Source organism: Chanos chanos, chromosome 12 (assembly GCF_902362185.1).
Source record: "Chanos chanos chromosome 12, fChaCha1.1, whole genome shotgun sequence".
Classification (NCBI taxonomy): Eukaryota; Metazoa; Chordata; class Actinopteri; order Gonorynchiformes; family Chanidae; genus Chanos; species Chanos chanos.
The window spans coordinates 9,995,139-10,010,934 of NC_044506.1; the positions used below are offsets into that span (position 1 = coordinate 9,995,139).

The following is a 15,796-nucleotide window of genomic DNA, read 5'->3' on the forward strand; positions in this document are numbered from 1 at the left end:
AAAATGCAGAAAACTCTGGATGATGCGAGAGCTCATCCCGCGTCTCCTTGGAAACGTGTTATTACCTATGTGCTCACTCCTCCGGGAAATATTCTCAAAATTACTGAATGGTAGGCGGATTGTGATTGATTTCAAATCCAGCAGGCCAAGACAAAACTGTTTCCAATTTGCATAGACGACTTGAAATTCTGGTAGCCTATTAGTATATTGCTAGAGGTTGTGCAATGTGTGGTTATCCATTTCTGTAAAATTTAGGCTACCTCTTCTTAACTATTTTAATCTTCTTATCGTTCCTTTTCATAACTATTTTTTCTTTGCTGCTGTATCATCAGCTTGTGTTTCCAAGAAATTCTGAGCTCTTTCATAAAGTGGACAAGTTACAAAGGTGAATATCAGCAATGCCAATTTCTACATAGTGGACCTACTGCAAATAATGGAAAGATAACATCAGTGTTTCTAAATGCCAGGTGCCAGCTCTCACAGTTGTGTCCCTTGTAATGTCTGTGAGCATGTTGTAATGTACTCTAAATCTTTAGGACATCCATCAATTAACTATTTTCCACCAGAGTTGTCTAACAGCTTTGGGACAAAGTGAGGTGAGACATCAAATGCATAGTCACTGTCTCCACTGCAATAGCCAGGGCTCATTTGAGACCATTGTAACACATCCATTATGGTTAATAAGTGACCTTTCAGAAAACATGTGCTTCATTTAATCTCATTTGTAGCTTGTTAGCACGAAACAGTGGTATGTTACATGACCTTTAAACCAACAAACCAACACCTCTGAAGGGTCCAACCTCAAAACCTGTAATTAATCTTATTAGTCTTAACCAGAAATAATATAATTTGAGGCAATTTATTTAATATATTAAAACAAATTTATGGGAATGTGATTTTACAATAAGTATAACCGTTTGTTTGGTTATTTTAAGTCAGCCGAAGTACAGATCCAAATCCCCCCCCCCCCCCGGGTAAACTGACGCCGGTGTAGATTCAAAAAATTAAAATCACTGCAACACTGCCATCTTGCGGTTAACAGACAAACTGCCCTAACTCCAACTACAACATCTTTTATCTGTGTTCACAAATTTCGTCTGGGAAAGAATTGCCTCTAAGTAAGGCGAAACGCCGACTTTGAGCGTATTTATTTACTGTCTCGAAGAATTTCTGCCTGCGAAAGTGTCTTGGCGGTTCACGACGCTGGCCTATTCGTGGTTTGAAATTCCCGATTTTAAGTTAGTATTTCACCACGTGAAATATCAAGGCTGAGGTATTAATATGCCTTTTGAACAGAATGGTCATAAACCCTTGAAATATTTGTAGCATCCGTATGTAGCCTTGTTTTGTAGTTCCACAAAATCCTTAATCGAATACACATCGTAATTGTATGACAAAGGATTCTGAGTGATAACGATTAACATTTCTGTATAGACTGTTTCTCTGATGTGAGTCTACATCATACACCCAGAATCTGTTTCACTGTGTTGCAACAAAAATATATAGGCCATCTGCAAGTTTTCCTCTACACGGATTGCACCATTGATGAAACAAGGGGGAGACGCCTCCGTTTTTTGAAACCTTGACTTGAATTCTCTTGTACGTTGCCGTACAGGGCGAGTGCGACAGTCTCCTGCTTGGAGATGCGCGTCAGGGGAGCACAGCAGCCAATCTGCTTTAGCACGTAGACGTCCGTAATTCACAAGCCTTGACTTGCGTTGCCTTTCCCCACTGAGAAACGTTCTGCTGACTCAGTGCCTTAGAACAGTCGTATTCCTTGCGACCGAAAAGAACTGCAACGCACGCTCCGGTACTCCAAGACACACCACATCGACTAAAGCCATGGCTAAAACAGCAGTCGGTAAGACAAACATATACCGTTTTGTTTTTTTGTTTTTTTTTTGCATTTGTTTTGGATGGGCCAATGCTTTTTCGTTGCAGGTTAGGGATGCTGAGACGATCTGGCACAGGAGCCGACACCCTTAACACAAAAGACTGCTCTCTCACATGGTGGCTTTTAAAGAGGATTCCTCAAAAATATTTATACAACATGGACTCTGTGATTGTGTTTTTTAGGAGTTGCGTTATTAATGTTTATGAAGGTGATTCCAAAACATTCGGTTACTAAGAGAATATACTAGTTCAACGCATCGACTGAGAACGAAATTGTTGTGAATTAGCATTCTTCATTCTGCTCAGTGCATTTATGTCTGTGGTAGCTGAGAATAATAATAATAACAGTAATAATAATAATATTTCTTAGTCCTTGAAAGGATTTATAATGGGCGAGATGCTCTAACAGGAGATGCCGCACCTGCCGCCAGAGCCTGACACATGCTTCTACAGCATAATGCAGAAAGACCCCACCCAAGATCCCGGTCTCAGCTTCTTGGCCAAAAGATGTGGACCAATTTTAATTAACGTTCCCAGGGGAACCTTAGTCGCTTTTACGCCATGTACTGAATATCAGAGTAGACCCATGTACCCTCAAAAGATGTGTAAAATATGATGGATATGATGTATAGCGTACGTCTAAGACGAAATACGACACGAAGGCTAATGAAACGAAAGCATATAAAGGCTCACGGAGATGATTTTATGTAATCAAATCACCAAGCTGATTGTATCTAGCAGTCTAACATGCATCTTGAAATTATGTTTTGTGGAAAATCTTATCTAATCATCGGTAATAAAGACAAATTCTGTTCGATATCTTGTTGGGACTCGGCTACCCCCTACTGCTTTTTAAGCCTTCGAAAATAAAATGATATCTTTAATCTGAAATGCTTCATTAGGTAGCCTAGCGCTCATTGCTGTCTCAACTGGTTCGGAGTTTTGTTTTTTCTTTTACATTTTTTTTCTCATCGAGCATGTAGTTTTGAGTCCTGACGCTCCATTTTGGTACAATCTCTTGTTAAAAACATCTAGGGAATTAAAAGAGAATGCAGTGAAAATTGACTAAGTGAAACAGGCCTACTAAATCTATACACGGCTTGCCCATGTCATCGTTCTGTATTAACTAGGATATGGTTTTTGACTCAATTGTAACAGACAGGTTGGGGCGAGCCAGACGGAGGACGCTCATTGTCGTCGTCGCAATATTATCAGTGGAGCGGTGCCGCTGGTTTTGGTTGTTTGGTTTTAGTTAGTCGATGAAAATCGTTGTGGTCGAACATGTATTCGCAGTGGGCGTTTAGAAAACTTTTATGCTAAACCGTGAAAAAGAAACAGCACGCTCGACTATCTCAAGGGAGATAAATGACATCCAACGACTTCTCTCCCACCTCTTTTCTGAACCAACCAAAGCAGACTGGGACATATAGTCTGATTTGTGATGGCTTTCCCTAATGAAAATGTGCACGCTAATTTATGTGATTCATTCCGTTTTATGGCTGCCCGTGCAGTTTATGTTCGAGGTGAATGTACAGGTGCTCTACTGATCCAAAAGGTTCTGCTGGATGAAACTGCATACATTGTTTTCTGTTAGGTAGATTGTGATGAAAAAGAACATCTTAACTGTAGCTGTACCTGTAACTGTAGCAATGAAGCCAAAGATGTAATTATTCGTAAACCGACCTCCACTTTTCATGATCTTCCACTAAAATGACATTCCTGACAGTTATTTTCTATGTCTAAGGGCTACATTCATGGGATTACTCCCAGTATGGCTCTAAATGATATTTTGTCCCTCCTATGGAGGCCAGAATAATTATAATCTAGTGTGCTGTTATCTGGATTCCCAAACATTACCACCCAATGCCAGCAGTGGCTCAGGAAAAACCACACCAAACTGTTTTTATAGATCACAAGGGTGTGGCATAGGTATTTTACCTTACATCTGAATGATTTCTCATTTCTTGTTTGCCTTCAAAACCAAGTCAGACACAGAGTGTGTCAGGAATAATATTCGTCGACACACCCATTTTTCTTCGTACCCTATTTTACACATGTACTGAGCAGGGCTGTTTTGTCTCAACCTTATTTTATAAAGGCTGCTATATGAGTGAGTAGGTATCAGCAGAGTTAAATTGCCCAGTCATGTCTGTCTGTGATGTTGGGGCCTGGGGGAAGATGCCAATCTCTATGTAGAGAGTGACCAGCTGCAATAGACAGAGAGAGGGAGGGTTGGCTGTATTGATTTCTTGGGTGGACATGCTGATGTATTGCCACAGGAGTCACACAAAGCAAAAGCCACTTCCTTATCGATGTTTCCCCCCCTCGGCATGCAGCTGATGTTGAGATATGGATATGCGCGTTACAAATCGTAATCACACTTAGCGTCACAAGAAATATTGGTTTCATTTTTCGCTAAAGCAGTTCTGTTGATCGAGACAGACAAAGAGTAGACAAACTGTGGGCCACCAGGCTTGTAAATGTAGGAAACCATTAACAGTTTTTTTTTAAAACAGTTAACAGATAAATATATTGCAAAATAGGTGTCATGATTTGTTTGCATTATATTTATGTTTTGTTCAAATGGAAATGGAGTTATTATTCAGTCTACATTGTGAGAATAAGTATAAAATAGAAGGAATTTTGATTAGATTTGATTTTGCCAATAGTCAGCCCAAAGCACAGGGGTGTGGTCCCTAGGGCATGGGAAACAGTGGTTTCTCTCAGCTGATTACAGCGTCTTCTGCATTTTCTGGCACATAGCTCTTGATCACAGATTCCCTTTTGACCTGTTCAACTGCCAGTTAACCTGAATTACTTGCTTCACTGAACTGTCAATAACTTTCTTTCTTTCTTTCTTGCTCTCTTTCTTTCTTTCTTTCTTTCTCCCCCCTTCTCTGTGGGTGGGAAGCTAAGGGGAAAATGGCTGACAGGATGTTAAAATGTGTGTGCTTCACAGTGTCTGGCCACTATAACCTCTACTCTCTTTGCCCTCCTTAAGCACCAACTGCAGTAATGGTTTGCTCTGGTAATTACAAATTAAAAAGCCCCACCATCCGAAAAGCGAGCGTCCTCCATTTGCTTGCCTGAGGGCTCTCAATCCCGATGGGAGCTCAGCTGGCGCTCCCCTCTCTCCTCTGATCTCCCTTTCCTCCTCCTCTGGGAAAGGGTTAATAAGCTCATCAGTGAGTGAAAGAAAGTTGATCAGATTTCTTCTGGCGTCGACCGGGCAGATCGGAGACATGACGGGAGGAGGAGGTGGAGGAGGTGGTGGTGAGTTGGGGGAGTCTAGCTCCACTCTCTCGTCTACGTTTCCCTTAAATCTCACTCTATGCACAATTTAATAATGTCAGCGCGGAGACCTGTTAGAAAATTGATTTATACCTCATCCTATCCCACATACCGGGGGAGGGTAAATGGACTCAGTGTGCAACAAAGAGACATCAAAGGTCTTCACGATCCCCGTATATCACTGAGCGCAGCTGCACCCGAGAAAGAGATCACTCCTTTTTTTTTTTTCTTCTTTTTCTTCTGAGCCGCCACTGTATGTATGCGTAGCAGGGCACTATTCCCGTGGTTACGGGTTCACGTTTTAAGCCTTTAAGCTTTGTTCTCTCCACCCAGTCCCGGCCATTAAGGAATCTTCCCGGGATCTTAAAGAGTTCCTATACACACGCCCTCTCCAGGGAACATGGATTTTTGGGCAGAAAAAAAGGGTACTCTGTTCATTCACCCTGGCTACAGAGGCATGCTACATAAATAAGTAAGTGAGGACAGAGGGAGTTGTTATGCATAGCTGATGAGGTGGGAAGAATCCTTCAGGGACATGGTTGTTTAGGAAATGGGAGCATGTAAGGACACAGCCGCTTAGTTTCCTCCCCAGACGACGCGCAGACTTCCCACAAAAAAAAAAAAAAGTGGAGACAATGCCTCAGATAATTTGGCCTTCTGAGAAATCCTTTGATCTCGTGTTTCATGTAGACGCGATGAATATTTATTTATGTATTTGTTTATTTTTTTCGCAGCATTTGAAGATGCATTTTGAAATCATTAAGAGATTTGGAGTAAAGACTATGTGGGTCAAAGATTTGATCTGATTTGCCTTTTTTTTGTTTTTGTTTTTGTTTTGGTTTTTTTTGTGTTTTGTTTTGCCACAGCTTATAAAGAGAAGATGAAAGAGTTGTCTCTCGTCTCTCTCATATGCTCCTGCTTCTATCCGGAGACCCGTAAAAACGTGATGGGTGAATTTGACGGTAAGATATAAAAATGAATGAGGTGATTGGGAAATCATTAAAATATGAACTTTAATCCTCCGCAGTAAAGTAACGCTGTCAGCGTAAGGTGTTATCATTAACATTACTAGCGCTTCATACGACCTTGTTTGGCATTTATATGACATTTTAACAAATGTTCAGTAAAAACCCATATCTATTTAAACGAATCAATTCAAATAAAAAAAAAAAGTCCAGTAAAAATGTCTTTTAAATTCAAAATGTTGCCTTGTAACACATTTATAACTGACTTTAGGTCTTTGCAAGTGCTTTTGAAATGGATACCCAAATAAAACTCTCATGAATAAAATGATATTGTCTACTTTCCCTTCAGTATGATTAATGCAGTGTATTTATTTGCACTGCTCTCAGACATGGAGGTCAAGGCCATCAATAAACGAGCTTCTGGCCAGGCCTTTGAGGTGATCCTTAAACCGCCCTCTCCCGTGTCCGACGCCGGCTACAGCATCACCACGCCGGCTAAGAAAAGGGACGTCTCTCTGGAGGACATCCAGAAAAAACTGGAGGCTGCAGAGGATAGGAGGAGAGTGAGTGACCCATATGCCTTACCATTAACACACACACACACACACACACACACACACACACACACACACACACACACACACACACAACAGAGTAGAAACAGATCAGAACAGAGAAGTAATACCTTCATTAAAAACACTCCCAGTAAACAGTGTTTGGTGGGTTTGTGTGTTTATGCTTTCCATAGGAGAGCATGAGGTATGCGATATTCCGCTTATTTTCAGAAATAGTCCACGCCATCTGCAAAATTGAACAAAATTCTACATTGTATGTGCACGAGGACAGCTCTTTATATTTGGAGACCCAAAAAAATGAGTTCCTACGAGGACTTGTCTGTCATGTCTGATGTTCTGTGGAAGTGACATCTTTTTCTGAAGAGTCGTGGGCAGATTTGCATAACCCCAAGGCTGTGCATTTTTTTTTCTTTCTTTTAACGGGAATGCTTGTTTTTGACACAGAATAACCCCAATAACCTCTATTTCTCATTTTATTTGATCTGTCTCCCCCCATCTCTCTCCCATCACTCTTGCCCCCCCCCCCCCCCAGTCCCAAGAAGCGCAGGTGTTGAAGATCCTGGCAGAAAAACGTGAGCATGAACGCGACGTCTTGCTTAAAGCCATGGAGGAGAACAGCAACTTCAGTAAGATGGCAGAAGAGAAACTTGCCCTGAAGATGGAGCAGATAAGAGAGAATCGTGAGGCCCTCCTGGCCGCCATGATGGAGCGTCTGCATGAGAAGGTGAGTAACTGTGAGGCAGTGTCAACTCAGTCGGTGAAACCTGCGAATGTCATCTTAAAAAAATGAATATCCGAAGAAAAAAAAAAACCCATGCTGGGGCGTGGTAATTTTGTGCGAATATATTCACTGTTTAGATAGTGGAAATCGTTGTTATGTAAATATGGTATGTACTGTTACTACTCAATGATATTTACTCCTCTCTGAATGAATATTCTCATAGTATGGTTTTAGTATTTTACGGTTAGGTACAACCATGCTACATTTTAATTCGTCACCAGATTGGCACAGGTATTGATACTATTTGGTTTGTGTGCGTGTGTGCGTGTGTGTGTGTGTGTGCGTGCGTGCGCGTGTGTGTGTGTGTGTGTAACCGCTCTAAGGAGAGGCATGCCCAGGTGGTGCGCAGGAACAAAGAGCTGAGAGAAGAGCTGACAGCATGAACACCTTTCCGTCACGCACCTCGCCCCTTACCCCCCCCACCCCCACCCCCCCGCTAATCCTGTGAGGGACCCCCCCATCTCTCCCCGCCATTGCTGCCAGCGTAGAGAAGAGCCTCGGAATGTCCCGAGGGCAGAGGGCCAACCCCATCCCCACACCAACAGCAGTTCCTGACGAGGAAAAAAAAAAAAATCAAGAAAGATTAAAAAAAAAAAAAAAATTGCGTCCCACTCCACCTTTCAAAGAATGTTTTTGCTCGATTTCGAAACAGAATAAGTGAAAGTGGGTATTGTTTCGTTAGTCTGTTTGTTTGTTTATTTGTTTTTATTTTTGTAAATACTTCCTTTTTGTTATATATGAGATGACTAAAAGTATTGCGGTGTGCCATTTTATAAGTTTCTCTGTTCTCTCATGGATGTTTTCATTTCCTTTCTCTCTCTCTCTCTCTCTCTCTCTCTCTCTCGTTCCCAAATCTGCTGCAGTTTCTATGGTATCAGGCTTCTGTGTTAGTGAGTTTGCTGGCTAGCTGACATTTACTGTGTCCCTTCTTTATTCCTTGATGATGATGATGATGACGACGATGATGAAGATTATTATGGTGTCTGTGTCTTTGTCAGTGTGAGGAATGCAAGCGGTCACAGCACATAGCACAGCTCTGGTTAATGGGATTGGTCGACCACTTTACACTAATATATAGCATTTATCAACCAGTTTTCACTGTCTATCTATTTATCAGCTTTCAATTTCACTCTTCCTACATACACATGTTCATATATATATTATATATATGTATATATATGTATATGCATATGTATATATATATGCATATACACACACATGGCCACCACACAGACACATATAAATGAAAACACACACCCTTCGACCCAGTTTCCACACATGCTTTGCAGGATTTAGCAGCTATGTCAGGGAGAGCAGGCTAAATTCTGTGCTTTGAGCATTTTATCGAAATCATATCAGTCAGCTACATGGTCTTAGTCTGTTCATGGTTCTCTCATTCCAATCAACTTGTGCCAGAGAGTAACCTTTGCCAAAAACTACTGTGTGTTTTTTCTTCTTCTGTGGAGTCCAGTAGTGCCTGAGATTTATAACCGAATTCTAAAACAGATTGAAGAAAAATAAAAATCACATGGTGCTTTTGAGCTGGGCTTCACACACTACTGTGATTCCATGGGCGGGAGGAAGCATTAAAAGAAAATAATCACGTGTTCCTGTTCTTAAACAGGTGTGTGTCTGTGTGTGTGGCTCAAGTGATTTGGGTGTGTGTCATTTCTCTTGTAAAGCCAATATTAGGAGTGGATGCAGGTTTTTGTATCTGCCACACACACTTTGGCAAACCCTGAGTGAGGGTTTTGCCTTTGTTGAATGTGACAAATCTGCCTGCCTGCCTGCCTGCATCCTCTTCTTCCAGTCTGTGTGTTCTTTCTCCCCTCAACACATACATATATCTTTGTGAGCAAGCTGTGGTGAATAAAGGATTGGGGTTCTGTGAATGAGAAAATGTGTGTTTCTGTTTTTAATTGTTACTTTTAATAGTCGTTTGTTTTGGATTTGAAAGCAACCAGGCGGAGAGACAAACATAGAATCAAAATTCCAAAATGTCAGTAACACACATTCAAACGTACATTTAATACAGTGATATTGTTTGGAACTCCGAAGTGCATATACCCATTCAGATTCATACGGTACTTAGTGCATCCTTAAAGACATACAACTGCTTAGCATAGTTTTGCCGTATTAGAAGTTTCCTATTGTAGCAAAGACGCATTGGCCATGTTAAAAAAAAAAAAAAGGTCCAACGTGTAGTTCTGAAAGTGTCCACTAGGTGGCAATAAATAGCCAAAATTGGACATCGCAACAAACCTAACAAGTTCGCATTACATGAGTACCATCAGTTCAACGGTTTGAAATGTAACATTTCAAGTATCCACACAGTCCAAAACATGAGGTCATCTGACACACAAAAACCCCAGTAGAATGTTTTTATCGCTCCATGAACAGATAACACAGGGGGAGAAATGCAGGGTGAGTGAGAATCAAAGTGGATGTACAGACATGGAGGTTGAGAGGAGCACATCTTGGCAGCAGGGTTTGTGTAGGAGGAAAAGGATCTGTTTTATGGCTTGGCTGGCAGTGGTGTAAAACTTGTGAGAGCGTGGGAGTTCTCCACACCAGGAGCTGTGTGTGCCACTGCCGATGGCTCCAAGACAAAGCCTTACTGTGCAGCCCTCTCCTCCCTCACCTCCCTCAATCCCTTTCTCTCTCTCCTTCCCACGCAGACCAGGCCAGCCAGGCTACCATTGTCCAGGATATCCCCTGGTTGTTAATCGCTTCCTGGACACAGATGAGCTATAGAGAGAGAGAGAGAGGGAAAAAGAAAGAGAGTGAGAGACAGAGACGGAGAGATGGGGGAGAGAGAGAGAGACTGCAGCTTTGTTTGATATCAAATCAAAAGAGAGACACGACCCCAGCCACCTGCAGAAACGAGCGCTGGTTCTGCTCTGTGCCGTGACCAGTTCTTCATGTAAAATACACATAGTTTTCAACATGTATTTTCGGCATTTACCATAAACGGTTCATCGTCTGTTTAGGCTTCGTAAGAGATGATCAAAAAATTAATTTCATGGAAGTTTTTGAAAATATCTGCAAGTACAAGCCATACTCTCCTCTCATTTAAGAGCTGCAATTACTACAGATAATATTCAGGTGATCAGGTGTAAATTTGTTCAGATAATAAATTAACATATTATAAAAGAAAGGAAATGTATACCTCACACACTAGATTCAAGTGAAACGATTTATGAAGAGGCAAAATAAGGCAAAGACAATTCAGCGATACACCTGAAAGACTTAAAGCCCTGATCAATTTGGTTTCTTTGTTTTTCGGTGTTGTTCAAATTGAACAGGTACAACGTAGTTAAGAATTGTAAGACTAGTTACAGTGTAAACCACACAAAATCTAGATCGCAGCCTGTTTGGAATTGATAAATGTTATTAAACCATAATGTAACGTCAGAAAATATGAAGAGGACACAGAAGAGGATATTATATAGATTTCTTTTATTAAAGAAAAAGTCAAACAAATCAGTGAAGTGAAGGATATGATACAGTACCACACGGGTCCCCCCTGCACTACATCTACAAACTCCATCTCTACTCTGTGACTCCATCATGGAGCTGAGATATCTGATTTGTCAGCGCACATTTTTTTTTTAACGTATAAAATATACAAAATAGTCTTTTGATAGCTCTTGATTTTCCATCACAAACATCTATTAAAACAGACAACATAGATGTAATGCATATCACACTTTAAACATCCTGAATAAAGATTTGAGTTAGGCAGTGTATTGAGTATTCATATATAAGTGTGTGTGTGTGTGTGTGTGTGTGTGTGTGTGTGTGTGTGTGTGTGTGTGTGTGTTCGTGCATGTGCTGTATGTGTGTGTGTGTGTGTGTGTACAATAGAGAAAGAGAGAGAGAGAAAGAGAGAGAGAGAGAGAGAGGGATTAAGAAAGGACATGAGAGCAATTTTCATGAATTATTTAGTGCAATATTGACAAAATGGTCCCTTTGTGTAACAGAGTGAAAGGCTGTAATTAAACACAGGGATATATTTATGTCTGTGGTGATTTGTCCCTCACAAATAAAAGATTGCTACAATTCATAACATCTCATATGAAAAGATGCTATGAATAGTGATAAGGCTGCAGGTCTCAGACCACAATCATCTTTTACAAACTACACAACTATTTGCTGCTTTAATCAAATTTCAGCTCAGGCACAACTATAGGTTCGCATCTAATGCCACGTCACAGGCTTGCATAGATTTCCCCAATTTTATTGGGATGTTTAACTTTTCATCAAAAAACAAAAAAAAAAAAGTAAGTATGTGGAAAAAAGTGTTCACATCCTGAGTTCAAGATTCTCGCCTTCAATAAACTGCTGAGGATTTACATTTGGGGAACTCAAATCAGAATTTGAATCTGAAAACGGTTAAACTAGATTGACGACTGTTCAGATTTTACATTTGAACTGTACTGATTTCTAATGCATTATCGCTCTGTTATCGATTAACAAGTAGTTTAAGTTATTCCAGTCTACTAACTGCTACTCAAATGTGCATGCTGCAAGTACCTCGACTCCAAACCCCAAGACAAGGCAAAAACCTTCATAGTGCCCTGTTTAACTCAAAGAAAACCGGCGTAGTTTTGTTAGGAAGTTAGTGGGCATATGCTCGACGAACCTATATTTGATTAGCCAGAAACAGGAGAGAAAACGCAATTCTCCTGAAAACACTACACTCACATCATCTCACATCAGCGTGTCTACTGTCTCTTTCTCCGCCTTCCGTCCACTGGGTGATTCCTGTCTCCTCGAAGGGCCGAGAATATTCGACGAAAAAGTTCACGACTTTTTTTTTTTTTTTTCTTTTTTCCTGTCCGTGGAAGTCTAGTTCATCTTTGTGAGTGCAGTCAGAAAGGGGGAGAGCAGGAGGGGTTAAGACTTCAGAAAGCCCCTATCTCCATGCTCCAGGGCCGATAGGGTTTCCCCAGGTTGCTGGAGGGGGCTGTGGGGGCAAGTGTGCTGGGAGATAGCAAAGGAAAAGTGCCCAGGGGAAAGGGAAACGCTGACAGGCTAGAGAGCGACGACAGGAGCGGAGGGGAGAGTTTGGATGAGGAGGCTGCCGTCAGCCCTGGCGGTAGAGCCGTAGTAGGGGGTACCCTCAGTGGTCCAGTCTGCCCAGCGGTCTCAGATATCGCCGTGCCGCCCAGCCTGCTGGAAACGCGGGGCTCTGTGGACGAGGCAGACGGAGAGGAAGAAGAGGAGGAAGAAGAAGAAGAAGAAGAGGAAGAGGAAGAGGTCGACGAAGGGCTGCTGGTGCTGCGTGACAACGTCGCCCCCTGCTGGTGCTGCTGTTGCTGTTGGAGGAGGAGATGATGAGCCATGTGACTGGGCGGCGTGCCGAAAGCAGAACCCCAGGCCAGGTGACTCAGACCCGAGTGGGCCTCTCTCTGTGTGGCGTAGCTGTTGAGGTGAGACACTAGGCGAATGCGGAGGGGATCGGTGCTGTCCAGGCCCTCGATGATGCTGAGGTAACGGGCTGTTTCCGCCAGGCACTCCCGGAAACCCAGGCCGCGATAATCCATAGCCAGCGCATGGGCGTCAAAGTAGCCTGAAGCCGAGGGAAAAGGAGGTGTCAGTAATGCCACAGAGCAGTATCGCAGAAATTTGGCAGCCAGTGAAAAAAAAGCTTGTCTTTAACAGCCATTAGGTACTGGGTGTGACTGAGAACGAAACTCGAATTGGCAAGAGATGGAGAGCTGGACTGACATAGTTTCCTCAACTTGTTTGTCCTGTTTTAATTGTTCTGAAAAGCGCTAAGGACTTCAAGGTCTGACATATCACATTAATCTTCGTGTCGGTCTGTCACCAAACCATAACAACCTTAAGCATGTTTCAAACGTGAGATTAAGAAATCGAATGTATTTTTAGCACTATTCGAACGTTGCTAACATAAAATAAATTCGTCGCACCTTTGCCTCCAGCTGCATGAAGCATCTTTAAGTGATCGACTGTCATCTGTAATATCTCCGCCTTCTCCAGTTTCGCTGAACCCTACAAAAGAAATCATACACCTTTAAATGATAAAACAACACAAAACAAAACGAAAAAAAAACCCTTACATTTCAGTGGTTATTTAACAGAAATGCTGTTTTGTAATGCAGCGCGTGCTTCTGTCGGATGTCTCACCTGCTTCTCGAAGGCACTAGGAACAAGTCTGCGGAGCTCGGACAAACTGTTATTAATCCGATCTCGGCGACGTTTCTCAATAATCTGCAAAGACCAAGTATTGTACTGTTATATTAAAGATCTTTCACAGAGAACGTGTATTATCAACATTTTCCAGAAGACGTAAATGTCAAACTCACCCCACGGCGACGTTTTCTTGCTTGCACTTGCGAAGTTGTAGAGGGAGACATTGATCCGATTGGAGAATTTATGCCCCTAAAACGATCAATCAAATATTATTACGACGTTCTGTAGGTTTGCGTTAATGAACGCATTACATCAAAGTGAAACAAAAGGAATGAACACGAACTGCACTATCCTGAGAACTGTGACTAAATAATCAGAATATCTGAACTTTCAACGATTGTGCGATGAAGATTTTCATGTTTATATTTTTATATCCGTGAAGCATGCCGGAAAAATAAACAAACGTCTATAACACAGAGACAATTTGCGTGATAACACAAAATAAACAAACAGAAAAACACTTACGCATTCTCATCAACGCTTTCCTTCTCAACCTCAATGTTTTCATCAAGCTCGCTATCTGAGGAGCTGAAATCGTGATTTCTCTTCATTTTTACGTTACTGGTATTGAACACTAGCTCGTCTTCCACACACAACTTTTGTGTATTCCACTGTCAGGTGTGCCTGTAGCTCATCCGTTTGAAGCATCAGCCTTTCCCACGGTATCATTTCAACACCACTGCTGGCCAAGAGGGGAGGAGCATGGCACAGCACTGGCCAATTAATGCACAGAATTAGGTTTGAGTGGCAGGAAAGCTGTTGGCGTCAGGTTTTAACTACGCCCCCCGTCTTTGAATAATTTTGACAAAGGTCCAATAGACTGGCCGTCCGTGACTGTCACACTCCGCCCCCGTGTTCCGCCGGCACTGATGCTGTCTGGCCCGGCTGCAAGGAGTGGCTGGCCGGCTGTCAGCACGCGCTGGTCGTGGGAAAGTTTCTTAGCACAGCGCTGATAACCAATCAGGGGCGACGGCCGTCTCCGGCGTTGGAATGAATGGGGCAATTGGTTGGGGCGACGGGCGGTCTGCGAGTGAGCGTGTGAACCTGTAATCTAATACTAACTCATCCGAAGGAGTACAGCGTGCAGGAGGAAGCTACCAAGTCTAATCTTACCCCAAGGAGCTCCAGCATGCGCCCACGAGATGCCTGGACTGAAAGAATTGCGCCCCAACAAAAGATGTAATGTAATTAAAATGGGCATGCCTCTTCGGCGCACACCCACCGCGACGCCTGCCTAAGAGACCTATATAATGTCACAAGTCCAAATAATATGACAGACATTAAGATTTGTATTGTAAACACCAGCCCGCTGGTATTTAACCACTACAACTCCGGTCCACTGCGGTCCACTACTTAAATCTCTTGTGCATGACACTAAGTTTCTATTTGATTATACTCTAAGTCATACTCCTTCTATTTACAGAGAATTCACGAATACTTTAGGATACAGATATTATATTTTAGAATTAATAAAATATATGTAATCAATCCATGTAATAGATAAAGCTATAAAAAAGTATTCATTTTGATGCAGACTGATACTGATACTGACTGATCTTTCAGTTCATTTCATCTCAGAATTTCATCTCAGAATTAACGAAGGAAACGTTTCCTTTAGGTTCTTGGCTTTACTGAAGTGTAAAATATCACTGATAGAGAAAAGTTTTAAGGCGATACACGATAGGTCCCCCAGTTCTATGCGCGTTTAATGTGGCAGGTGGACTGGAGGTTAACGTATGAGAATTTCAACATTAAACAACAAACAACAGCCGTGGAAGAACACATTTCATTGTGAATGGCCAGAGTTTCAGAACACACAAGGGTCCCAGAATAAGTCAGAGAAGCCAAGCCCCATACCCATGCATTACACATACATGCTGGAGACTGGCAGGCAGGGCCGCGGATCCTTATCGGCCTGTGCACAGCATGTTTAATTGTCATCAGTGCAGTAGAGAAGCCTCCTTGTTCAGCATCCATGAATGAGAGGAAACACTTTGCGGCTGTTTTCATGTTGTTGTGTTTTTGGGTTTTTTTTGCAATCATCCTGGCCTTAACATCACAGGCAGACTCTT

The 15,796-nt window shown here is 42.1% G+C and overlaps 2 protein-coding genes across 5 annotated transcripts; one reads left to right on the forward strand and one right to left on the reverse strand.

Annotated features, from left to right (window-relative positions):
• Positions 1-1,842: 1,842 nt before the first annotated feature.
• stmn2b (stathmin 2b) lies at positions 1,843-7,888 on the forward strand. 2 transcript variants are annotated; one of them, XM_030789522.1, is made up of 5 exons: positions 1,843-1,861; positions 6,051-6,146; positions 6,537-6,712; positions 7,257-7,448; positions 7,829-7,888. In XM_030789522.1, the coding sequence occupies exons 1-5, from the start codon at positions 1,843-1,845 to the stop codon at positions 7,886-7,888; spliced, it is 543 nt and encodes a 180-aa protein (XP_030645382.1). The 2 variants fall into 2 exon arrangements, with proteins under 2 accessions (XP_030645382.1, XP_030645383.1); XM_030789523.1 differs by lacking the exon at positions 1,843-1,861 and adding an exon at positions 6,363-6,395 and having other exon boundaries at positions 6,056-6,119; positions 6,513-6,712.
• Positions 7,889-12,341: 4,453 nt separating this feature from the next.
• hey1 (hes-related family bHLH transcription factor with YRPW motif 1) lies at positions 12,342-14,335 on the reverse strand. Of its 3 annotated transcripts, none has more exons than XM_030789512.1 (6): positions 14,190-14,335; positions 13,838-13,913; positions 13,659-13,742; positions 13,442-13,523; positions 12,793-13,080; positions 12,342-12,705 (listed from the first exon to the last, which is right to left on the reverse strand). In XM_030789512.1, the coding sequence occupies exons 1-6, from the start codon at positions 14,273-14,275 to the stop codon at positions 12,413-12,415; spliced, it is 909 nt and encodes a 302-aa protein (XP_030645372.1). In that variant the 5' UTR covers positions 14,276-14,335; the 3' UTR covers positions 12,342-12,412. The 3 variants fall into 3 exon arrangements, with proteins under 3 accessions (XP_030645372.1, XP_030645373.1, XP_030645371.1); XM_030789513.1 differs by having other exon boundaries at positions 13,442-13,525; positions 13,649-13,742; XM_030789511.1 differs by having other exon boundaries at positions 12,342-13,080.
• Positions 14,336-15,796: the final 1,461 nt, after the last annotated feature.